This window comes from Patagioenas fasciata, chromosome 1 (genome assembly GCF_037038585.1).
Source record: "Patagioenas fasciata isolate bPatFas1 chromosome 1, bPatFas1.hap1, whole genome shotgun sequence".
Taxonomy (NCBI): domain Eukaryota; kingdom Metazoa; phylum Chordata; class Aves; order Columbiformes; family Columbidae; genus Patagioenas; species Patagioenas fasciata.
In genome coordinates this window covers 32,396,429-32,421,934 of record NC_092520.1, presented here as the reverse complement: position 1 = coordinate 32,421,934, position 25,506 = coordinate 32,396,429, and the positions used below count along the sequence as shown (strand labels likewise).

At 35.2% G+C, this 25,506-nt stretch overlaps 1 protein-coding gene across 7 annotated transcripts in view; it reads right to left on the bottom strand.

Moving 5' to 3' along the window:
* Nucleotides 1-25,506, bottom strand: part of ZC3H13 (zinc finger CCCH-type containing 13) — a 50,740-nt gene that overhangs the window by 24,294 nt on the left and 940 nt on the right. For 2 of the 7 annotated variants that reach the window (XM_065856913.2, XM_065857063.2), the window contains exons 2-9: nt 19,970-20,095; nt 19,423-19,532; nt 13,952-14,063; nt 7,230-7,338; nt 5,379-5,518; nt 4,487-4,647; nt 3,004-3,201; nt 1,445-1,618 (exon numbers count right to left, since the gene is read on the bottom strand). In XM_065856913.2, the coding sequence (XP_065712985.2) occupies nt 1,445-1,618; nt 3,004-3,201; nt 4,487-4,647; nt 5,379-5,518; nt 7,230-7,338; nt 13,952-14,063; nt 19,423-19,532; nt 19,970-20,086 (1,121 nt within the window). In that variant the 5' untranslated portion in view covers nt 20,087-20,095. Of the gene's footprint in view, nt 1-1,444; nt 1,619-3,003; nt 3,202-4,486; nt 4,648-5,378; nt 5,519-7,229; nt 7,339-13,951; nt 14,064-19,422; nt 19,533-19,969; nt 20,096-22,151; nt 22,230-25,506 lie in introns of those variants that run through there. The other 5 variants (XM_071805598.1, XM_065856993.2, XM_071805604.1 and 2 more) reach the window with 5 other exon arrangements.

Sequence of the window (25,506 nt, the reverse complement as noted above, 5' to 3'; positions counted from 1 at the left end):
CAAGAGGGAAGGTTTGACCAATGACTGTTCCTGAGGAAGCAAGCAGCCTGCATGGCTCCAAGATGACAATTTGTACACACTGTCACATAAAAATGAAACAAATTGCCCAGAATTAGTAGGAAAAATTTCCAAAGCACTCAAAGTAAAATCCAGTCAGGGTCAGAAATGACTGACAGAATCTAATATAATTTCACAGCTTTCCATCTTTAAACTATGACTACATTTACTTTTCACCATTAAATCATTATTATGAAATGTGGGGTTACCAAAATTGGCTTGCATGAAAGTCTATCAATGATTTGGTGACAAACAAAACATTTCAAATATCCTTCCGTGCTTCTAACAGAAGGCCCATTTATCTTCGCTGCTTAACATTCCATCGCACAACACTTGATACGTCTGCATAGAATCCCCAAGCAGGTAGTGCCATGCAAAATACTAGAGAAGGTAAGAAAAAAAAAAAAATGGGGAAAAGGGTTCTGCAAAGGTGTTTTTCAGTTTCCTTACTGCTGCCAGCTGCAGGGGGAATGGGCTGCACTACTCCCTTGCCTAAAAACAATCCAATTTAGTGAAAATGTTCATTAGTGACATCAAGCTTAATACAATACAACGTTGTTCCAGCTGAACTGAGTCACCACAGCAGCAAAAGAGCCTGCTTATGACTCTGAGGATTGCAGAATGGATGGGTTTTATTTTGCTTGTTTTATCAGTATGCAGATATATGTGACATCTGGTGTCTTCCCCCCCCCCCCTTCAACATAAGTGTAGAAAACAAGTATGCCACCCTCTCCATTAAACAAGCTTAGGACTGCAGTAGTATTAGCACTTAAACTTACAGGTTCCTTCAGACCAAAATTTAAAGTCTCCTTTCTTTTTAATGGGTGATAAATATTTTTTCTAAGCCCCTAGAACTAACAGGATAATATCTTCCCTGAAGATTCCTGCAAGAAGACTCTCTTGAACTGTCCTCGTATTGTACTGTTTATCCAGTTGTGTTCGCTTTTCAGGAAAGATGTGTAGAGCCAGGATCTGTGTGTCACCTTACCCACTTTAGAACAGAGCAATTCTGCTCTTTCTCCATCTCCAAGATAGAAGACTTCTCACATTTTCTACTTTTTAAGAAGGAGGAAGGTGGGAAGAAAAAAAAGAAGTTCCCAAAGGACCACAGACTATGTCTCAGATCAGACTTCTGAAGTTCCACCTGAAGCCAAAACATTTGAGAGGAACTGATAAATGGCAGCCTACACTATGACTTGTGTTCTGGACATGACAGGTACCCTCAGCGTAGCAACTTGGTAAAAAAAAAAAAAGGCCTCAGAGGTCAAGTGTTTGAGGCACACACATTCCCAGAACAGACACATATGAGCAAGCAGTCAAACCAACAGAGGACGTTTCTAAACTAGAAGTGCTCATGAAAATAAAATTCACGCAATTGACCACCCACCTGCGAGAGGGTGAGAAGTTACGTTTGTGAGTGGTTGACTTGGTTGGAGCTCGGGAGGTTTGTCTTCGTCTTGCAGCAGGTGGTGAATACTCCCTGGAAGGGGAAGAATTACTGCCAGAATGATCTGCAGGACTAGGAGAACGCTTCTGTCTATGGGAGCTTTCAGAGGGATCCCTGGGAAACAAACAGCAGCTTGTTTAGTAGGTGTAATACGGCATCAGTACGTTTCTAAGAAATGACAAACAACTGCAAGACAGAATCTGTGTTTAGAAGACCAAGAATTAGCTTATGGAATCATTAGTTCCATCTATAAATGCATACATGAAATTACCTTAAGCTAGCAAAACTCGAGAATGCAAGATAAACACGAAATTTCTTGTTAATCACTGGACTGTAAAATATAAAACTAGAATATGGTAAGACCAAAAATATATTCTTCTAATTTTACCTAATATTTCATGTGATGCTGCAACAGAATTCCTAACAGTGGAGAATTATTTTGCTACTCTACTTAAAAATTTCTGTAATGTCAGAACTTTATTCAAGAAGCCTCAAGCTCACAGATGTTTTCAAACACTCATCACAGTTGCAAATGAATGAGACAACTGTCAGAACATTCAACTATTTAACTTACTGTATATCATGAAGACTTGACATTATTTCTTAATGTTTATTATTTAGGGAAAAAAAAAGACAAAAATCCAACACTGAAACAAAAGGCTGTAGTCACCACAGCAATACTGATTATAGTACAACAAGCCAAGTACTCTCTTGATCCTTTCAGGACAACCTAGAATGTTCTGGTCTACTGCTTACGACCTTCTTCCAGTAATGGAGTCTGAAAGCATGAGGGAAATAATATATTTTAAAGTAAGAATGGTGTAATTTACTTCATCAATCAAAAATACACAATTCACTGGTCTTCTACTCCTTAGTCTTTGTTATGCCAGTTACAAAGTAAACACTTAGGAACATGTATCCTATTTCCATCAAGGGAACACAGGACTTAAAAATGCAGATGTATTTTTCAACTTAAATGGAAATCTATGCTTCAGAAAATAATGGGAATAGTCATATTAGTCCACGATTTGAGATATATACATGCAAAAGTGAAGTAATTCTAAAATCGTAGTAGTCCTTGACTACTTCAGAAATACTTTTAACCTACTGGAGATCAGAGAGAGTTTAAACATGTCACTGCCAATTTAGAAATATATTAGTCCTCTAAGATTTCAGAAGAGCAGGCAAGGGCACAAGAAAATGACTTTGACAAAGATTTTGGCAAATGAATTGCTCCACTGGTGAAGGTCCAACTTCTTGAAAAGTAATAAATCTTTCAAAACGGCATTCTACAAATTTGTTAAGTTACAGAATTAAAACCTACCAATCTGTTATAGTATATCAATCCATCTATATAACAGACTTAAAATATTTAATAAGTACTGAAAAGATTGTTGGCAAAGCAGGTATAAATCCCTTATTATGCAGTGCTCTACAAAAGATAACTTTAAAAGCAAGGTTACATTAATGTTAAAAGCTAATAATGCAACGTAACTTACCTCTGTTTCTCTTTTTTCTCCTTATGCCTTTCAAAGTCACGTCCTCTCTCTTTCACCTCCCTTGCCTTTTCTTCTGAACGTTCTTTTGCTTTATGCTTTTCTTTGTGTTTTTTCCCCAGGGAAGTTTCCTCTTGTACTGGAGGAGGAGGACTAGGCGTACGAGGACCTTTCTTTTTACTCTGGTTACTTTTAGAACTTCTGGAGATAAATTAACAGGAGGGGAAAAAAATGAAGGACTGCCAACTATTTCAAACAAGAATTTCTAAGATGTTGGCAGGAAAGCTATAACCTAAAGGGCCTTGAAGCTTTTAGGATAGGATTCATCACTCCATTAGCAAGCAGCAGTCAATAACTGTACTCAGCTGAGGGGTGAATGCAGATGGTAAAAACTGACATTGAGCTCTTCCATTTATAACCTTTACTTCTGAAGCAAATGAACAAAAATAGGAATTGTTCCTGTTCATGCAGAACCAGTGTTCCAAGTTAAAATGCCCTTGCACAAACTGCACACATCAGAGAACCAGATATAGTATCTTGTCTGTTTAGACTCCCATTTCTGCAATGCAATACTCCAACCACATACACAAAATGATTTGAACAACTCATGTATTCAATTTAATATTAACTACCTGATGCATAAAACACCGAGGTATTTTTGAATATGCACCTCACAATATGAAATAGCATATATTTTTCCATTGAAATTATCACTGACATAAATCCTATAAATTAGATATCAGTGTACTGAGTGTCAGTAGCATACTAGCCCACGCTTTACCTTCTCATAGCAAAACAACACTCTTTTGTCCCTATTTCAAAGGTGATTATTGCTTAGCAAATAGAGATGTGTCTGCTTACACTGTTGCTGTAATTTCTTTCCTATCTAAAAGCTGTAACCAGTGATTCAAAAGGTCCTGCAGCCAGCAAGAACTTAAAAACAGGTTGTAGAGACCGACTTTTTGTGGTAAGGTACCGAGTTTGAACTTCCTGTGATTTTCACATACCTTGTCCTTAGTTCCACACCCCCCTACACGTCCTACTTTCCCCCTCCTAAATTCTGAGAAATTCCCTGCCTTGAAAGTCAAACATTATTCCCTGAATATGCAATAGCAATGGAATCTGCAGTTGGTCAAATTTTAAGCATTTCGCTTCTGTCTAGAGAAGCCACTACGCAGGCTCAAATAAAACTGCTACTCATTTTTTAATGGTTCATATTTCCTCATCACCTCCCAGCAACTCTGGACATTCAAAGAGAAAAGAACTGTTTGTAAACCATGAAATCAATCAATTGACAACTACATGCACATAACAGTTTTCTGCAGAAGATGATTCAACAGTGCATAAATTAGAGACCTCCCCCTAAAGTTACATAATCAGAAGTCCCGAAAGTAAGGAGAAAAAAAAATATTAATTATGAAAACCCCAGTAATAAAAATCACTGTGGTTCTCTGTTCTTTCAGAGAAGACACATCAACATACTGACCTCTGCTGATCCAAAAGTGGTGAAGGTACAGCAGATGCTTTCTTCTCTTTCTTACTAGCTGAAGAAGATGATTTGGGACTGGATCTTCGTTTTGGAGATTTGCTAGACTTTCTTGGTGATGGCGATGGTGATAATTTAGATCTAACCACCTCTGGAGAAATCTTGAGGAAAAAAATATACTAACTGGTAAAACATGCTCATGCTCAAAAGCTTACCTGTATGCTGATACATGTGTCAAATATGTAAATACACTAACAGTGTACATGTGAGATCTTAGTCGTGTGCACAACTACCTCAAATAAACTAACCACATCATTTGTAAAGAACACCATAAAGGGAAGATGATGGGAAAAGGGCAGGAAGAGAAAATGATGCACTCTGTAATACGTTAAAAAAACTGTTACTAAAAGTTTAAAATCAGTAGGTTCCCAGTTAGCACTCCAGTTTGTCTGAAAAAGAAAGACCTCCTTTCAGGCTTTTTTTTTTTTTTTTAAAGCTTCCCCAAGATTTTAGGGTTTCTAACACAGCTTTGCTGTACTTTACTCTGTTACTACAAGACATGTTGGACAAGGAGCTTGGCAAACATGCTTTGTGTTTTCTTCTACATGTCTTCTCTGTTAAAGTTCTTATTAGTTTTATGTAACTAAGATGCATTAAATCCTACTCATTTAGTAGCCAACTTCATAAAGCAAAAAACTTGGTTATGATGTTGGATATTGACCAGTTACTCACAACCAATATCCAAGTTACATACTAGGTTATACATGCGCCAGTTATTTACTACTATGTAACACAATAGTGCCCAGGAAGCTCAAGTCTCCAGGAAACACTCAGAAGCCTACGAAGTGGCTGATTACTTATTTTTTTCATTTCACATTTACATAACACAAACCTCTTTTTTAATGACTATCTCCTCTCGTTTCTCCATGTTTTCCTGTTCCAACTTCATAAGTTCTCTCTGAATCTTTTGGCGCTTCATTTCCAAAGACAGCTCATGATCATAATCATAATTAACATCTCCATTATCAGAGTCTTTATTGAAAAAAAAAAAGAAGTAAATAGATTAATAAACAATCACATGTGAAATAAATACTAATACTTAGCATGCTGGTTGTCAAGCATATGTATTTCCTTGACTTTGAAGCACTGTGTTAATGGATCAATGAAGCTAAGCAAAATGTCTTCTCCAATTATGTGTGGAAACCTGAAATAACTTCAGTTAGTTCCATACAACCTGCAGTTAAATTCTTAAACTTCATTAAAAACAAACAAACAAACCAACCTTAAACTTCCTTCAGAGACTTGCACCAATTACTAAGCTGTGGTAGCAAGGGAAGGACAGTAAACTTTATTTATTTAAATAACAACAAAAAAAGTATGCTTTCACACCAAAATTATGTAAAGCACCACTTGAGAAATCTCACATGAAATAGTTTTAAATAGTGATGCACGATACTAGAGGTTTTTGTTTAATAGTGTCCCACAAATCAATTGATACACTTATTTAATTACATCTACAAATTGACTTGAAAATAAGAGGTCTATATGACTTCTTTCATTGGATAAATGCACACTTAATTTCTGGTTTTAAAATATTATTACTGTTTTGTTTTCACATCAGAAAAGGTGCTAGTTCTCTCACTTTTTCATTAAGTCATGACTAATTGATATCATATGTTTCAAGCCTTGCAACTGAAATCTTACTGCAAATTAAAGTAGTTTTACTCACTCTGTTTACATTTCTTATTTTGTTTACAGCTATCTAAGTCTAATGCTCAAAAAGCACTTCAGGAAAATAACTGTCAAAGAAAAGATGACTTCATTAAAAAATCATTAGCTTTCACCCTCCCTTCCTACACAGAAGAACTGTATAAAAGGTTTTCCAATAACTAAACTCAGTATACAATTTCTTCATGTGTCATGAATGCATGGGAACAGCTTATAGAGAGGTGCAGTTCCCAGCAGCACAAGTTCTTTCCCAGTCCGTCTTCTTCTCTTGCAGTATCACAACTACTTCTGAAACACTAATAGTTACAGAACTATGTAAACATCACAGTTCATTAGAAGCTGCCATAATTTCACTGCCAGGTGAACTTGGTCTCTAACAAGTGTGAAGTAGAAAGACTCAAGAGAGCGAAAAAAAAGTCTTTCCCTCAACAGACAGCATATTAAACAGACAATGAAATCAGGATATCAACAAGGACAATGAAATCATCTTTTAACCACAAAAAAAGACTACAGAAGGTAACACAAGACTCTTACCACTCCTTCAGTGTTTCCAGATGATAAACAGTGCACCAATTGCTACTTTCAGCTGATGTTATGTTCATTGTAAGGGAGCCCTCGTTAATGAGACAGTTCACACCACTACAAACTATGTAACAAAAACCTGCTGACTTTTGAATTCAGAGTAGCTACACTCTCTCCTCAGACTGATCAGTTTCAAAATTACTGTGCATGTAACTTGTCTCCAATCAGTGATACAAATGTGACAGAGTAGCTTATGGTCCAGTTCCTTGCTGTCCGAGTAAAAAAGGAATAAAAAAAAAAGCAGGTGTTTTTACCATCATGGCAGACCAACTCAGATTGCTTCTCTGCTCCCCTCTAAAAACAAACATTAATGGCTACCACATAAAAGTATTCTGCTTAGATACCAAATCTTTAAATATTTTGCTTTATATACAGCCCAGTAATCTTGCAATTCTTCTAGCTGCAAAGGAACCATTAGTTTAATTATACTCACCCTCTCTATTTGTTTCCCAATCCCCATTTTCCTCTTCGCTTTCTGGCGTTCTCTCCTTTGTAATTTTGATATCCTCCTTTTCTCTACGTCTTCCTCGTGAAGACTCTTTCTATAAAAGGAAAAATGCTGCATTAGAGTATACAACTTTATTTTAAAAGAAGCCTGAAGAAGCACATATATTCTACATGGTATTTCGGCCGTTGCTTTTTTATAGCACAAAAAGCATTTTCCCCTCTAGCCTGTTGAGCAAGTATCTTCTTAAATAAGCAGAGACTCCACAGGCAACATGTTCTACTGCAATTTCATATAATCAGTATGCAAATAGCAGATAGGGAAAAGAGAAGATTCATAAAATAAGAAGGTTTAAAGACAGGGCAAGAATCAAGCACATATCAGAGAATAAAGTTTAACAAAGGAACTTAAAGAACAGACCAGGTTCTTAAGACCAGAAGTTTAATGAACATTTAAAGAGTATAATTTTAACAGCTTGATTAAGAGTTCTCAGCTGTAGATAAGAATATTTATATGCAAGGCAGATGAGCCTCAGAAGATGAACCATGAACTCTTCAGAGGATAAAGAATGTAGGGGGATAATAAAATAAAACAAAACCAGAGACCCTTGGCTGTCAGAAGGGGAAAAAAGTTCTAAAACACACTGGAAACAAGTTTTTTTGATAGCTTTATATTTGAACTTTCACTGGCCCCAAGTTATTAGGCAAGACTAACTATTGCAGTAGCGCCCATTTTGCATGTCGCATATGGTTCTGTGGATACACAAAGAAGAGACTATGCTTACAGGAAAGAAGGTAATTTTAAAAGGCAACTGAATCTGTACTGCTCTTTTCTCCCTGTTAAATTCCAGTAGTAAAGCTGCAGAGAAGCACCATAACCTCTGCTGAAGTGACATTCTCTAAATAGTCTCCCTGGGGCTCAAGTGAAGTACAGGACCAAGATTTTTTACTATTTGTAAAAAAAAGAACATTCAAGTTTAGAAGTATCTCAGGTTAACTTTTTAAGTAGGAAACCAGAAAAAGCAAATACAGTCTGTCCCATATCCTTTTTGTTCTCACCTACAGTGCCTTCTTTTGGGGATTCCTCAGTGTTGATACACAGGAACCTTTGTTTTTATGCCAAGAAAAGGAGATGCCTGAGAATTTCACTAGCTATTCCTTATTGGGACTTAGATCCTGACTTAATTTAAAGATTTAACATCACCTTAGAAACACAGTAAGGAAATAACAGAACATTGTGGATAGTGACTCCTGAGTAAAACTCAACTTTCCCCCTCCCCTCACTAGCAATGTCAAAATCTTGTCTCTAGTTTAACAATGTAAAAGATGACAGAACAAGTAGTGCGTTTATTTTACCTAATGGCCTAAACCAGATGCTTCAACACACAGTTATCTTCAAGCCTCTCATCTTGTTGCATTCAATATATCATATTCAAAGTCTTAGAAGGTTTGGAAAAAAATGACCAGCCGCTACATAATACTAAGAAACTTGACATTGAAGAATTAATTTGTGTCATGTTTAATTTAAAGCAGCTTGTAAAATAAGGAAAATAAAAGTGCTTTTTTTCCTTCATTTCATGACAGGATCTCTAAAATGATGCACAAGATCCTAACCTATTAAGTCATGCTGGTTGCTGACATCAGCTGCAGACAAGGCTAAATCAACTAAGCCACCATCACAATATATACTAAAGACATTTCAGTCTACGAGCAAGAATTGTACTAAACTCCAAAGCAAGTTACTTTAAAAGAAAACTACTCTGATGAGATTTGAAAACCTGTAACTTTATCAACATGCCTCTCCTGCAATCATTTTTTTTTCTTAGAGCATCTTTATTTTTCTAGACTGCCCTCCTTGAAGGTTGCATCTGTTCTATTAAATTGTGTACTTCTGCCATACACTCCAACTAATTCCTACAATATAAGCAAACAATAAACATTTTTCTTAAATACAAATACTAGTTTCTATGAGTACAACACTATTTGTTACTAACAAACTGAAACACACATGTTAGGACACCCTCTATCTACTGACCTCAAAAAACTTCTCAAAGACAATTCCCCAAATAACTTGTCAGCAGAGAGGCCAGAAGGCTTCAAGACCAACTTAATAACCATAAGGCATTACCGATTTAATACTACTTAACATCTCCAAACTTACAACCAACACAAGCATCTTGAAACAGCCTGTATTTTCTCCTTTCAGTGAACAGATTTAGTAACAGCACAACCATACTTCTACAGAAGAACTGAGAACAAAAACATCTATGAAAGGAATTTTATTGGATTATTCCATATAGGGGAAGGGAATAGACAATTTTTATTCAAGCATACTATTTTACAATTCAGGACAACTTGAACCAAGCCTATTCATACACTAAATGACTTCAGTTTAGTTATCAAGAAAAAAGATTCTGATAATACTGCACCTTGAAAAACAAATCTCATCTTAGAAATTCAGTATATTTACCTGGGGCACACAAATCACGAATTTAAGTTACAATGGTTTAAAACATATATTTGAATTTTCTCATCAGAAAAGTCTTCAACATATTACTTTCATCGCATTTAATTCCCTCATACTATCTGGAAAATATACTTCCCTCATATCCTTATAAACTTTCTTGTACTTAACACAGGTTGGTTGTTTTTTTTTCTCTCCCCTAATAAGCCAAAAATAAAAAATGTCAAGCTTCTAAAGGCCAACAGCATATCATTCTTGTACTTGCAGATGCTGTCTCCAACCAAACTTGTAAACTATCTCTCTACAGACTCTTAAAAAAAAGCATTTACTACATAAGAAACAATAAGCTTTCATAATATTATTTTCTAAAAAAAAATAAAATTATAGATAGTCCTAAGAGTAAACAACAACTTAGCAGACTTTGTCTATGCTGTTTTCAGGTATGTGCTCACAGTTATATTATTTACATGTTGGATAGATGATTACAGACTAATGTTGACATTCAGGAGAAATGCTACTTAAGAAAGGAAGAGAAATACAACATTACAGATTAATTCTGTAAGATTTTATTGAATTTTAATGTGTATTTAAGTTGAAGTTCCACAGCTTGTAAGATATAATCAGTACTCTACAGCACAAGACTTGATGTCTACTTGAATGAACTATCACCACTATAGCCAGAAGAATTCGGCCAAAAAGAAAAAGACTCATCCAGTCTGCAAAACATGCTTCTAACCAAGAAGTGTTATTTTGCCAACAATGATGGAGAGAATATTTATAAGACTCCTAAAATCTACAGTTCTTACAAGGCAGAGGCTTCGGTTTCAGCCTTATCAGTAATACAAACTAATTAAAAAATGCAGATTTCTTTATATCTAGAATAAGCTAACATATTACAGCTAGAATCTTTTGAGCAAGCACAGTATGATTTTGCTCTATGTATAATAGCTGTATAGTGTAAACTACTACCACACTACCTAAACATATAATAAAATGAATCTGAAGTTTTCCTGAAATGAACAAGTATTGTTTCCATTTCAGAGATGGAAGATAATGCTGACTTCCATTTCCAATGGAGATACTCCAAAGTCAGTAACAAAAAGCACAATTATGAAACAATTGATACACATTCCATACAAAAACCTTTCCTAAACATATATTTATTCCCACTACTTCTCCCAAATCACACACACCTCCCAGGTAGTACTCCAGGTAATACTACAAATACTACAAAGTAACTGTCTTCTCATAACATGGGGGGAAAAAAATGAAGATAAAAATTTCTAATTAAACACAATAATGGAAGGAACCTTATCTAATTATTTGTATAATAACTGATACACAAACATACAATGCTGAAGTAATTCTGAACACAAATCTGAGAAACACAGAAACAACCGAGTTCAATGTAGTTGTTCACGAAACGCAGCATATTGTCTCTGAAAATAATAGTACAAGACATGAAGGAAGAATACGGGATATACTGTACAAGCTGTCCATATAGGAAGTTTCTTCCTAAATACATCCAGGTTGTACTAGTTATCTTACATCTCCAAAGAACAAGGAATCTATTCCAGAAAGATTTTATATTAGTTATACTGCCTCAGACTTTTGTGGAACCTGTTCAGGTTTTTGACTGTATCTTCTGGAAATCAAGTAAAATGGTCATATACAACATCAACAGCATTTCCCTTTGGTATTTTCAAGTTTGACACTCTCTCTACTGGGATAAAGTATGAATATGACGCATCTAATTTGCATTCTCTCAACCACACATTACATGCATTCACCACATATCCTTTCTTTTCTCCAGTCTCCTCCTCACCTCCTTATCCACTTCAAAAAGACCTTTTGACTGTATTTTCTTGCATACAGGTGATCACAACCAAACAGCATTTCAAATAAAACTGGATCATGAATTTCTACAGCAGGATATCAATCATTTTCTATTCCATTTTTATATATCTGAGCGTTTATTTCTGTAACTGTGACTGCACTTCGAACAGATGGTTTCATTGAGCTGTCCACAATAACTTCTTTTTCTACTGGATGGTTTCAGTTACTTTGACAATAATTGTTCATGATTTGTTTCAAATACTTTGACAATAATTGTTCAAATACTTGTTTCAAATACTTTCTTCACTGTGCATTACCTTTCATCCGTCATTGTACAGCCAAAAACTTTCCCCAATCCCTGTTGTACTCAGACTTCAGTAACCTCAACTGCTGTTTTCATATCTTCTGGAAAGTTTGAGATTTGGGATGCCCAACATTTTTCCCCACATTCTTAAAAAGTTATGAGTCTTTTGATGAAGCACTATAGCACCATCTGTAATTTGATCTTTTGAAATCAATCTGAAAATTTCTCCTTAGCTGGCTTCTAAATCTAAGAATATTAGACTTGCTATTCTTTGACTGTCTCTGTGCCTCAAAAGCCTTGTTTCAAAACAAGCTATTTAAAGTTTCACCTGGATCAGACAGTTCTCTTAGCCACTACTCTCCATTTTTCCAGGCTGGCAGCCTGGTGAAGCACAAATATTGTCTGCAGGAACAGTGTTGTTCTTTCTTTTTTTTTTTTTTTTAAAAAAAAAAAACACACAAAAACCACAGTTATGAAACTTTTTATGGAACAAGCTACCTTGCATTATATCAAAACAAAATTAATGCTGCTTATCCAGCTACTGTTATGCCAAAAGCTTTAATAAGAGATGGAAAAGTCAGATATTCAATCTCCAACATAATAGCAGCTCTAATGATGGAACAAGATTTTTGTTAGCAGTTCAGTCACTTCAGTCTTCTGTCCTTTCAGATATCACGGTTCTTTGCAATGTAATTCTTGACGACACCCCCTCTTCATCTATTTGGTTCTAGAATATTTTCTTTCCATATACCACATTTCGAGAGTTGCCTCCATGCAACTAATACAAAAGCTCAGTGGTTTCCTCAGCCTTCTGTTTTATGAGACTGAAGCAGAGTAATTTTTCCTCTGCAGTGTGCTTATCCTGTAAATAATCCCTTGGTAATTTAACAGACCCACTAATTCTCCAATTCTTTTTAATTATTGCTTCCAGTTGCCCTTTACTTGGGCTTTAGTTGTTTAAAAGTATTTTATTGGTACATTCATAGAACACTATAAAAAACAGGGTTAACTAATTGAAAGTAAGAATTACATCAAAATTGGAATTGTACCAGGAGACGAGAAGTTACAGTAAATTTTTAATGACGGTTGGAAAAAACACTTTTCCCACCAACCATGTACTCAATAACTGAACAGTTTATTCAAACTATTAGAAAATAAAAGAAACACATTTAAGTAAAAGAGTAAAAAGAGTGAAAGTTTATACAAATTAACAGCAACTGAAAACATGATTGGAAGGTAAGCCATTCTGTTAATTTAATGATAGCAGCTGCTGTTGATTTCTTTACACCTGACATAAAAATTCATTTTACACAGTAAATAGGAACAAACCGAGAGGGGGCGGGGGGGGAAAAGAATGCTGTTAATACCTGCAGAAGCAAAACTGATTTTTCACAAATAAAAACTTTTAATCATTATTCATATGAAGACGGTCTTAAAAAACATGATGCAGGAATACACTGATGCTATTGATACAGAGGTGTAGGGTCACGCTACCAACTCAGCCCCTATTTATAACATCAGTGCAAGAACAGATAACACAATTTTAGAACGAGTTAATTTCTGATATTTGAGGGGTTTGAGGTTGCAGAAAGATGCTTAGAAAATGAGAACAATAATGAATTAATTTTTTGCATAATCCATAAGTGAGCAGTTGGGATGGCTGATGAGTATAAAGAGGAAGGTGAAATGAACCAGCACAACAGTAAAAATCAAATTTGGGATGAACAACCGAAGTCAGGGTGCATGTAAACAATGGATATGAGTAAGTGTCGGGGAAAACCAGTGGATGATTGGAACAATAGTTAATAGACTTCCTTTCTAATAATCAAAGAGTCTGCACTATTATTAAACATGTGTTTATCAGTATTCATAACATATTTTAGTCTGTGAAACTTATAAAAAACTTTGCGGACTAAAAGATCAGAAATTGCTGCAAAATATAATAATTGTTAAGACGCTTCATGATGAAATTTTGCCATATGCTATGTACAAAATGATCAAGCCATTAAGACATTTTAAATATTACAAGTCACCATGATCAGGTTTCTAGGACACACGGCCCAATTGCTACTGAAGGATTCTGGAGTCCTGCAAACTCCATTCTTACCCTAACAGGAGAGGATGATTCCTCTGTACTTCGTTTCTGTGGCTCTGCCTCAACATCTTGACGTTTATTCTTCATTCTTTCCCGAAGATCTCCAGTAGGTCTTTCTGGTGACCTGTATGATACAGAAACATTATATAACCAGTTCTGTAAGACTGTTTTTAAAAGAATAAAAATCTGTCTTTAGTTTTGTTTGTTTGTTTTTTGTGTTTTTTTTTTTTTTTTTAATTAGTATACACAAAAAGATCTCAACCTCCCACCCAGAAATGAAGTGCATGAATAAAAAAAAAAATTCAGTTCTAATGGGCTTACGCATTCTAAAAACAAACTCTTTCAGAACATCAAGGAAAACTTGACTCTAGGAAGAAAAACAGTGTGACTCAGTTATAACTCTAGATCAGCTTCAGGTGACCCTACTGAGAACAAATCAACTTTTTGTGATCATCATACAAATGTGTTTCACAATCACTCCTGCCAAGTCTTTCAAGATATCTTGAGCCATTTCCATATTCTAAGCTGCATTTAACATACATATTTCTTATTTTTTTAGTACATATGTAAAGAATATATAAGTAATGCAGAGTCAAACTACTGTAGACTAGCAAGAAGCACAACTCCGAATACAGATGAAGTTTGCAAGTGGAGATAACCTGACCTAGGTGTCATACTCCCCTGACCTTGGTGAGACTGCCACACAAAAAAATGCTGTTGCAAGACCATGCACTAGAAATTCACTCTTGGAGGCCTTCTCCATTTTCTATCTTGCAGTAACATAGTTATTTCATTATTTAATTTCAAAATATTGTATGAACTCTACTAGTCATGCAACTTTAAGGTATATTTTCTATAAAAGGTATTAATGTGATATAGGAAAGGAGGAGGAACATCCTATACTATTACAAGACATCTGTATAATTTTGCCCCCTCTTAGTATGGATTCACAAGTTCATTTCTCTCTTACAGGTTAAAAGATAACAACCCTCAGATTTAAACAAGTTCTTAAGGAAAGGGGATGTAGAAGCTGCTTCAAATGATCTTTCAGTTCAAGAAGACAGATTTTCTCTTCATACAAACCTGGCTTGATATGGAGTTTGGTACTTCTGTGACAGCTGTTAGCCATAATTAGACTCTTCTGTGAAAGGACTGTATGAAACTACTGTATCTGTTCCTTTCAGCCTACACTAACAAATCACAAGGAGATACTGATTCTGCCTTAGTTGAGTTACATATAATATTTGATTATTAAATTTACATTTGTTCTGTTTTTCAGACTGAATTAGGGTTTTCATTTAGAAAGTATTGTTTCTTACATCCTCTGTCACATAATAGACAAAGGGTAAACTCTCTCTCACAAATTATGCATACAAAAAAAAATCTAATTAATATGATTTCATTTTGAACCTGTGCATACTTGAAAAACAGTAATTTGTTTTCACTTCCTCTTTTGCAATGTTATCTATATTTAATTATTTAAACTGTGTCATAAAGTGTCTTAGGATGCAAGGAGAAAAAGACCAGTGACCGCTCTCATTTTTAAATGCATTTAATTCCCCATGAAGTTGTAAATAAGAGTCATTCTAGATCAGAGGAAAGGTACAAAACAGAAACATGCTGCTTCTTTCAGCACTAAGAACGATCATGTAACTTATTTGTATTTGTATGCTGGATGTTATCTTCTGTGTGTGCATTATTGTACCTTCTTTAAAGTTTGTGGCTTTAGAAAAGGTTAAGATTCAAGGTATCATCCCCCCCCCCCCCTCCTTCCATCTTGGAAAGGTAATTCCTTTGCATTACCAAAACAGTCTGAAGCATTCCAGCTATCATCTACCTCAACAAATAAATCATCTTTAAACACTGGAGTGGCAATTCAACACCTTAATTTTTAATAATACCTCAGCTATGCCACAAGGATTTGGACTTGTGAAAGTGAAAAATAATTTGAAAGGCAAACAAGTCACAGATAATGTACTGGTAACATTGGGCCTCATGAGAAGAAATTTCAGAAAAAAAACCCCAGTAGCTAAAGGAGAGAGCAAGAGAAGTTTCAGGTACATTCTAGATAGACACTTGATATTTTAATACTTTATTTTTTTTAAAGTTATATGCTGGAGTGAAAAAACATTTAAACCATTTCATCCTCAACTGGTGCTTTTTTCAGTTTGGGAGGGAAGAAAAAACTAATTTTGTAAAAATGTTGTTCAAATCTACTTAAAGATTACTGAAGCTATCAAGAAATCACAGAAATGAAAAAAGCTATAGCTTCAGAGTTGGGGCTTGTTGACAGTTTTATGTTTGGTTTTGAGGTTATTTTTTCAGCTTTAGAACTACACCAAAATTGTGGTAGCCACCCTACTGCTCCCCCCAAAAGTGACAGCATCATAAGCCCCCAAAAAGTCTAACACAATAAGATTAAAAATCTATCAGATTTTCAGAAATGATTGTTCAGGAACCGGTGACTGCTTTCAGATACTTTAGCTTAATGCACATTGAAACAAGCTGGCCTCCTAGCTGATTCTTCGTTCAGGTGTACCACAATTTTAGTTTTTATACAATGCCTCCTTTTCTACATAACTTTTCCCACCACCTTCCTCCAAAAGGGACCTTTGGTTATTCCATGTAATGCACAGTGCTGAATTTCAATAGATAACTACAGTTTTATCTCTGTGATTTAAGATGATGTGGCTAGTATGAAACAGGTAGAACCCTTCACACAAAAGGCTCCACAGCATTATCTCTGTATACTGAAAGAAGAAAACTACTCAACAAAAGATTTCTCTTTAATGACTTCATATTTTGTGCTGGGGACATCCTTTAAATAAGGCTTAAAATGTAGAATTTCGTAATTTCAAATTTTAAGCAGTGCAGTTCCTGCAACAGTTCAGTTCTCCATATTCAGTAGCTTTGTTAAGAAATGAACATTCACAACAGGACCTCCATTTGCTTCTGTACCTCTTTCAGGAACAACTCCCTAACAACAGACACACGTTAAAACATACCTGAGAATATCTGTTTGTATGTGTCTGCACATGCACATGTATAGGCAAATGACAATCATTAGTGTATAATGTACATATTATAACTGAATGCTCATGAAACATTGTCCAGTGTTTCACTTTCCCATACAACAATATTTACACCTTGCAAAATATATACATTCTTACCTAATATTACTTCCAGTTTGATTCGTTTTTTTAAACCCAGTGTAATGATCCAGAACAAAGAGGATCAGACAGGCTAAGAGAGGGACACTATGACGGCACAGATCCTGATGATAGTGCAAGAGAACCAGCAGGAAGATGCCAAGCAACTAACGAACAATCTATGAGTGGAGCAAGAGAGCAAAATTCCTTGTGGGATAGCAATATTTACACACAGTTCTTCCCTTGTTAGCTTCTCCTTACTTTATATGCCTGGAAGAATACCAGGTCTGTTACTGAATTCTTAATATCCTCATCAGGATAGCTTTTTATATTAAAAAAAAGCTAGGTTTTATTTTTATAACAACAAGATTGAAATGCTAGGAGAGGTAGCATTAATACTGAGATGGAGTAATAACAAAACTAGATTTAAGAGTCGTCTTTTATACCTTAGAGTCATGTTTTCCTTCTGTCAGTGTTCTGAACTATGGGAGGCATCATTGTCAGACAAAATCATTAAAAATCAGATTTATTTAAGACAGGTAAGAAATTGGAGGGGCAATACAGAAAGGCAATAAGACATGCTTTGTCCTTCCAAACCTCTTGCAAAGCAGACAAAAGACTTCACCAGCAGGTCTGACTGAACACACATAGATAAATCGCCATTATGTTGTCCCAGATAATTTAAAAAGAATACTGCTTGAACTGAACTGATGCAGAAGTAGCATTAGCTGAGCTTGCAAGAAACCAATAAAATTGCATTCAAAATACTCGGATAACATTTGTAAAAATCTCTGTAATGTTAAATGGCATGAAAATGCCAACATTTTATTATGTATATAAAGCAGGTTTTTCTGTACCTGGCCAAGAGCTATCATTAGAAACTTTTGAAAACGAGTAAGCTTTTTTTCATTTGTCTGTTTTGGCATGGGTGTGTGGGGTGGTAGGTAGGGGCCTCCTCCCCCTTTTCAGTTTTAAGAACAACTTTATTAAATGCTGAATGTATCAGACAAATATAGAGCAAAATCTGTCCTTTGACTTTTTCATATAGTGCTAGTAAAAAACAGCAATAAGAAGTAGTAAATCAACATTATTCTTAAATGTCAGTGGTGACAGTGAAGCAGAAACAAAGCTTAGGTCATTAAAAGAAATGTGACTTTTCTTCAAATGACCAAACAGAACTATGCACTGAGTGTTCCAAACACTGAAATCAAGGAGAAAGTGACATTCTAACAGTTTTTAAACTTAATCTCCACCAGTAAATCACTCTTTTTTCCCATTTGGAATATTCAGTACAAAACAGAGTAAAATCTTTATGCACTGAAAGAAATATTAAGCTCAGTGATATATTTTGTATCCCAGCTGCTACCATCTTAGAAGCAATGGAAGATCCAACAAGCAAAGTCAAGATCATCCTGAGATTATGCCATAGGAACAGGAAAAAGAATCAGAAACAGAACCCTAACCTCATGGCCACCTTCCTGTTGTTACTTTACACTTTGATGCTTCAGTGCGCCCATCCGTAATCTAGAAGTATCACTGTCATTACTGTAGCATTATGAAGTGCAGTTGTTTGTAAAATGTGAAGTCTTCATACAACCAGGTACTATGCTAAAACTCTATCTTTTTGTCCTTTATAGGAAGAATATTACAAACTTACTGCCACATTTAGTTCCAGTTAAGTAAGGTATTATGTCACACAAATCACAGTCAAAAAACTGCAATTTTTAAATTACAGTAACACAGGAACAGGCAGACAATAAAAAATATTATCTTCAGAAAAATTAAGAAACTTTTTTTGATCTCTTCCTATGATACAAAATGTCCTGTTCTACATCTGACAGATAAAGTCACAAAACTACATTTTGAAAAGAAGTTATTTTCTCACAACAGGAGAGAATGGATAGACATCTTATTCATCAAACTATAGCAAAGGCAGAAGGACTGCAAGTGTGTGAGTACTGCTGTAAGTAGTTGCAAAACAGCATTTTAGTAAAGGATAGAAAGGCATATCAGAAGCCACAGTGACGCTATGCAAAAAAAAAAAAAAAAAGTTTTAAGGTACGTGAACCCATTTCAAGTAATATAAGAAGTTAATCCACATCCAGCATTCATCTTTTAAAGATATATACACACAAAAATCCTGGGAAAACCCACTGCAAATTGCCAGATTAATTCTTTAAACAGCTTCACGATGCAATTGGTTACCAATAAAGCATACCATTAGGCACACCACAGCATTTCACTTTAAAAAAAAATTTAAAAAACACAACAGAAGACAGTTGAAAAAGCTATTTTCCTACAGTATGTGAAGAACAAAGTGAGTTCTTGATTTACCTTCTATAACTGCTGCTATAGCCTTTACCTCGTGGTGAAGGGCCATGTACGAATCTACATGTGTTCCCATAGAGGCAGTTGCCAGTCTTCAGCCAGTTACGGCACTGTGTCTAAGAGACAGACATTACTGGGTGAATTTCACACTCATTTCTGGAAATACCATTGATGTGAGTGTGGCAGAACAAACAAATGACTCCACATTATCTCACATTTATCTGTACTTTTTGTCCACCAGTAATATAACTTATTAAAAAAAAATAAAAATCAACAGTGAGCATCAGGTCTGGCAGAGAAAAATTTAGGTTGGTGGAAATACTATTAATATGTACAATACTACTGCTCCTCTCCAGAAGCTGGGACAACACACATTATTTGAAAATTCTAGTATTAGTATGTTGAACATCCATATGTTAAGTTCTTTTCACTTTCACTAACATTAGTGACATCTGAGTATCTGATACTTGTGAGCTACTCTTTCCCACCATCTAAATCCTGGAAAAGAAGATGCTGGGGTGGGGAGAAAAAGAAGAACACTTTTACAACTCACCTCGGCAGTACTTCCAGTGCTGGGTCCAAGCCTTTCAAACACACTGGGTCTTCGGGACGTGCTATCAGATATGGTCTTGGTATTTTCCACTGTGACCTTCCTTCTAATTTTTGACATTTTGTACTACTTCAACCAAAAAAAAAAGCAAAACTGTAAAATCCTTCAGTCTGGGGCTATTGACACTGAACTCACATGAACAAAACAATATGATTTAGGTTGTAAGAACTGCTGTAGAGGTGATGAAGAAAGAAAAAGTAGTCATAAATGAGTGAAATGCATCTAAAAACAAAGAACGCTTCTGATTTGAACTGTTCAGCTGAACGCCAGTAATGACAACTTTTTCTTTTACTTTATAACTTGGTTTGGATTCTTCAGCTTCTCTTCGGGAAAGGTCATATGATATGTTATTCCTTTATGTAGCAAATACCACACAGAATAAGTGCATTTCTTCTTCATGGTTTTTTTGTGCATCAACTCGAGTGACCTCAAGTGAAAAGAACCTTTAATGTTACTACACCAGCCTCCTAGGTTCTGACCACTACAAATGACTCCCATTTTCAGAAACAAAACTCCAAAATCAAGACCTCAATTTTCCCTCCCACTTTGTTGAGTGTCACAACCTATTGAAAACCACTTTGATATCATCCACAGTCTATGTTTGTTTCTGGTTTGTGTTCTACAACTATTTGGAACCATCTGAGTTTAGGAAAAAACAAACAACAAAATAAAACAACCCACACCACAATAATGATACACTTCTTAAGCTTCTCTAGAATAACTCCTTTTCATTAGGAAAAACAGATTTTGAAGCAAATATAGCATAAGTTTGATAAATAAGAAGTCACAATTCACCTTACCTGAGAAAGAAGGGACTTACTGGATATAGAAAGAAAGCTACATATATATATATTAAAAAAAAAATAATATATATATATATATATATATATATAGGACACTGAGAAAGGTTGTAGAAAAAAGGCAAAATGAGCTCCAAAAATTACTGCCCATTCTTTAAGTGCTACTTGTTCTACACAGAAATAAAATCAATTCAGAAAAATCTGCCAGATGATGGACAATTTATACACAGCTCAAAATCCACCTCTTTGTTGTACTGCAAAGTGCCACCATTCCATAGCTCATTAGTCAGTATAACACAATTAGCCAAACACTAATCTCCTACCCTTCTGCTGTCTCTTCTAGTCCTATCCACATGTCACTGTGTTTAGAGCACACACACTTCAGGCAGTTTCTCACACACAAAGTCACAAATGATGCAAACCTCATCCACAGAGTCAGAATAATACAAATTTCAACTAACCCTCACCAGATTGGATCAATACAAATTTTCACTGATCTGACCAGCATTATGTTCCCATAGCATTCAGATTGTAAGGTTTCATTCTACAGAAAAAAAAGTATTATGTATAAATGTGGGCAAACATACATAAAATGTAATACTACTGTAACTTACATTTTACACTTGACACTTGATAATACCTGCTATTCTCCCTTGTACTTTAGTGAAACTTCCATTATCTGAATCCTATGGTTACTTCAATGACAAGACCTCCCTAGAAGACTGACAGTTGTACACTTTCTACAAACAAAAACCCTGTGCTGAAGCTCTTGCTAAGCATTTTAGCTCTTTATAAGCAACAGAAAAAAGAAAGCTCACACTGCATACTTGAGAGATTTCTCAGTTCTAGTGATTACTTCTCCAAGCCTTTGATTATCTGAAGAATTTTATTCACAAGTAAGGTTCAGATAACCAAGACGTGAACCAAGATGCTCAGAGGGGGTAAAAGTTAACCATGTGGTGCACACCAGACATTAAAAACAATGGTTAACATCAATTAGTGGAAGCAGACAGTGAAACAGTAGAATTTGCCAGTAGCAGGAAATTATTTGGGTTAGTAAAAACTGTGAATAATACAGATTTCCAGAAAGATCTAATTGAGTTAGAAAATTGAGTAATACAACAGCAGATGAAATGCAAATAAATACAATGTAATGCACACAAGGAGAAATGATTTTATCTAAATACTTGATGAGTTCAAATTAGTCCAGTCTTCCAAGAAAAATAATTAGGAGTCATTGTGGACAGCTCAATGTGCAGCAGTAGTTATAAAGTCTGACAGGATAAATCATTAAAGTTAGAAAGCAAAACAATACCACATCTCACCTAGCTGAGCACCCTTCCATTTCAGGATTGTTTCCCACTGTATTTCAGCAAAAAAAACCCCACTGAATTTGTAAGGTTTCATGCAGCTACACCCTTTAATAGAGGATAAAAAAATGACTGACATATACAAAAGCATTTTAGTAAGACAATCATATACCAAATACGGAATTTAATTCAAGTATTTACAGTAAAAAGAGTCATACCTGAAATAAAAAGGGTTAGAAGAACGGCACTGGCAATGGTATAGGGAGAGGGTTCAACGCATGAAGGACAGATAAAATGAGTGCTTAAAATACATAAGTACATACATACTGACATGATAGCTGCATACAAATACAAAAAAAAAAAAATTACATCCACTTTCCCTGCTAATTTTAATCTCCTTTTATTCTCAAAGAAACAGAGACAAAACACGTTGTTGTTGTTATTACTTTCTACCCAGCAAATAGTACCTTCTTGGAATTAACTCCTATAGGAAGTTGTGATGACGACTAGGCTTAAAGGATAGTTCTAAACATGGACAGGGCTAAGGAGCTAACACCACAATAACGGAACACATAATTTGATTCCAGCTACGTACTTCGCTACATTTTGTCTGATAATTTCCTATAAGGAAATTAAGAGAATCTCATCCAACCCTGGATCTTCCAAAGGCTGTAAAACCCCCTATTTTAAATAAAAGAAAAACTTAGTATCTGAAAAGAAAAAGCGTACTATTTCAGGAAGCATTCTGTCAATTCTATCCTTACATTCTAACCCATACCCACCAGTTTGCCATTAAAACTCGATACTTCATTAACAAAAGAGATATTTCATGAGAAGTCATTCTAAGCAAACAAAAATGGCAAGCTGTGACTGCACAGTATATTACTTTCTGTATGCACATACTACCAGGACGGTGCCAGTCCTGCAATGAGAACTGTGTTAAATTTCACTGTTAAGTGAATATAGCTGTTACACAGGCTGCAGGATTAGAGTCCAGACACATTATTCAGTGAAAATTCCTCAGTTTGTCTCTCTGCCAAACACTACATTTGAGAGACTGTACCTGAAAACGCAGTCACTCCCATTTTAATTCTTCAAAGACCAAGTTGGAAAAATAAGGACACTATTAAAACAATATTGCAGTTGAAATCTCAGATGCACAGCAGCAGTTTTAGATTACTGACAAGCTTCCTTGCTTATAAACAAGCACTGTAAGAGGGAAAAAATTAAGTGTTTCATTTCTAAATTTTTCAGACTGCACTAATGGAGAATCAAGAACAATTTCAATGGAATAAATCATAAAAATTCCCATCCCTTGTTCAATTCTCCCACAGTTTCATCTTACGTTGCTTTACCCTTGATGATCACAGTCCTCCTATCAATCCCACACTGATGGCCAGTGCAACGATTTTTCTTTCCATCAAACATCCGTGTTTCTGAACTACCACCTCAAACACTGATGTGGATTAAACAGCACTGAGTATCAGTGTGGACAGAGTCTTGAGCACTCATATTTCAACATTTCAAATAATTACTACTATGACTTTTAAAAAAGTTTCTAAGTAGAAAATTATGTACTTCTGTATTTTAAGTACATGACATAGCTAAATCTATTAAGGGGCATTGAAGCGTCTGCAACTTCTGAAACAGCTTACTACCATCACGCAAAATTAATTTCACACTCCTGAAATAAATTCTATAGCTAAGATTTCAACTGTAAAGTTTCATTTTTCCATACATAAATAAGATCTAAATGAATCTTTAATAATAAATTAGAAATATTTTAACACTACCATAACATACCCACAGATGCACCTATGTTAGTCTTCAAATGGAGTAACTTTTCCAGGGTGAGAGAAAATATGTTAATGGCATCAATTATACTACCACTGAAGGAAAATACAGGGTGTTTCAAAAAGACAGACCAAATTTGAAACCACTATGCCTTTGAAATTGGGTCCATCTTTTTGAAACATCCTGTATATCTCAGAATGTTACTTCGTGAATAAATCTTAAATGCAGACAGACTTGAGTAAAGTGAGTATACCTAGTAGACGCTAACCATGTAACTGAAATCAATGGAGATGATATGATTTATACAATATTCAGTGAAACTCTACTTTTTTAATATCAGTACTCCTACATTTTGGTGTCAAGCATGCTTAACATTTTTCTTCAGTAGAAGTATAATATTACATAAGCCACAATCAAAAGAAACACATCTGAAACACCTGCTTTTCTAATAGAAAAACCTAACCCAGTCCTCTACAAAAATTAATCTTCCTTCCGCAGGAAAACTAGAAACTGCAAGGTAACAGAACAAAAGCAAAGTTCACAAAAAACTGTAAGGAAATAAAATCTCTTTAAGAAGTCCAAGACATCACTAGTAAGCATGTCAATGTCTGTGCATGCATATCTGCATGCCACACACAGGCTGAGCATTACGTCACTTAAGAAAATCCTAACTGTGGATAAATAATATATCTTAAAACAACAAGCAAAATTTTAATTTTAAAATCCTACAGAAGCTCACATATAAGCCTATTATAACACACTAGGATAAATAACTGTTGACAACTAAATAACAGCTTGGAAAGAGGAAAATGTCAGTGCTGCCCTCACTTTTCCAAATAAAGTTTCTATCTGAAAATGTTTTGTTTCTGGTTACAGTGTTAATGGTTCAGTGGCACAATACTAATAAAATAGGGATATCTGAAGGACCTCCATAGGTTTACTACCTAAAAGTAATGTTAAAAATAGCAAAACCAACTTTCAAAAAAATAGTCAAGTACTGGTTGCACATTTATGCAATGTCAGTCTAGTACTCTTCAACTCACACAGAGAAACCTGGTTGACAGAAAACTAGAAATTATCCCAAGTTTTCTTTAACAACTCCATGCTGTTAACCCATCACCATATTAACTTGAACCTATCCCTCTAATTTAACATTTGGTATTTCTCCATTTGCAGTAATAAGCAACTGCTAATTATGTTTTCACAAATATAAAATCATGGTTGGCTTTCTATGTGTAAATAAATAAAATAAAAAATCAGGCCCTATTATGACAAAAGAAAGTATACAGTATTCCATAACTTGTCTAACAAAGTCCTCATGCTCAAAGATGTTTTACCAGACTAAATAGACTGGTGCAGACAGATGCAAGCTCAATCAACCTTCATATCGAGTTTGTTGGGTACATGTTATCTCCAATCTGTAAACTGGATCACCACATTAGCATGTCGTCACACTCAAGCATGCTGAGAAGCTGGGCATATTATTTTGGGCACAGCCATGTATAGCCACACTTCTATAGTTTTCAGATACACTCAGTTAATGGGCTGATTCTGTCCACTCCTGTCTCCACTGTGT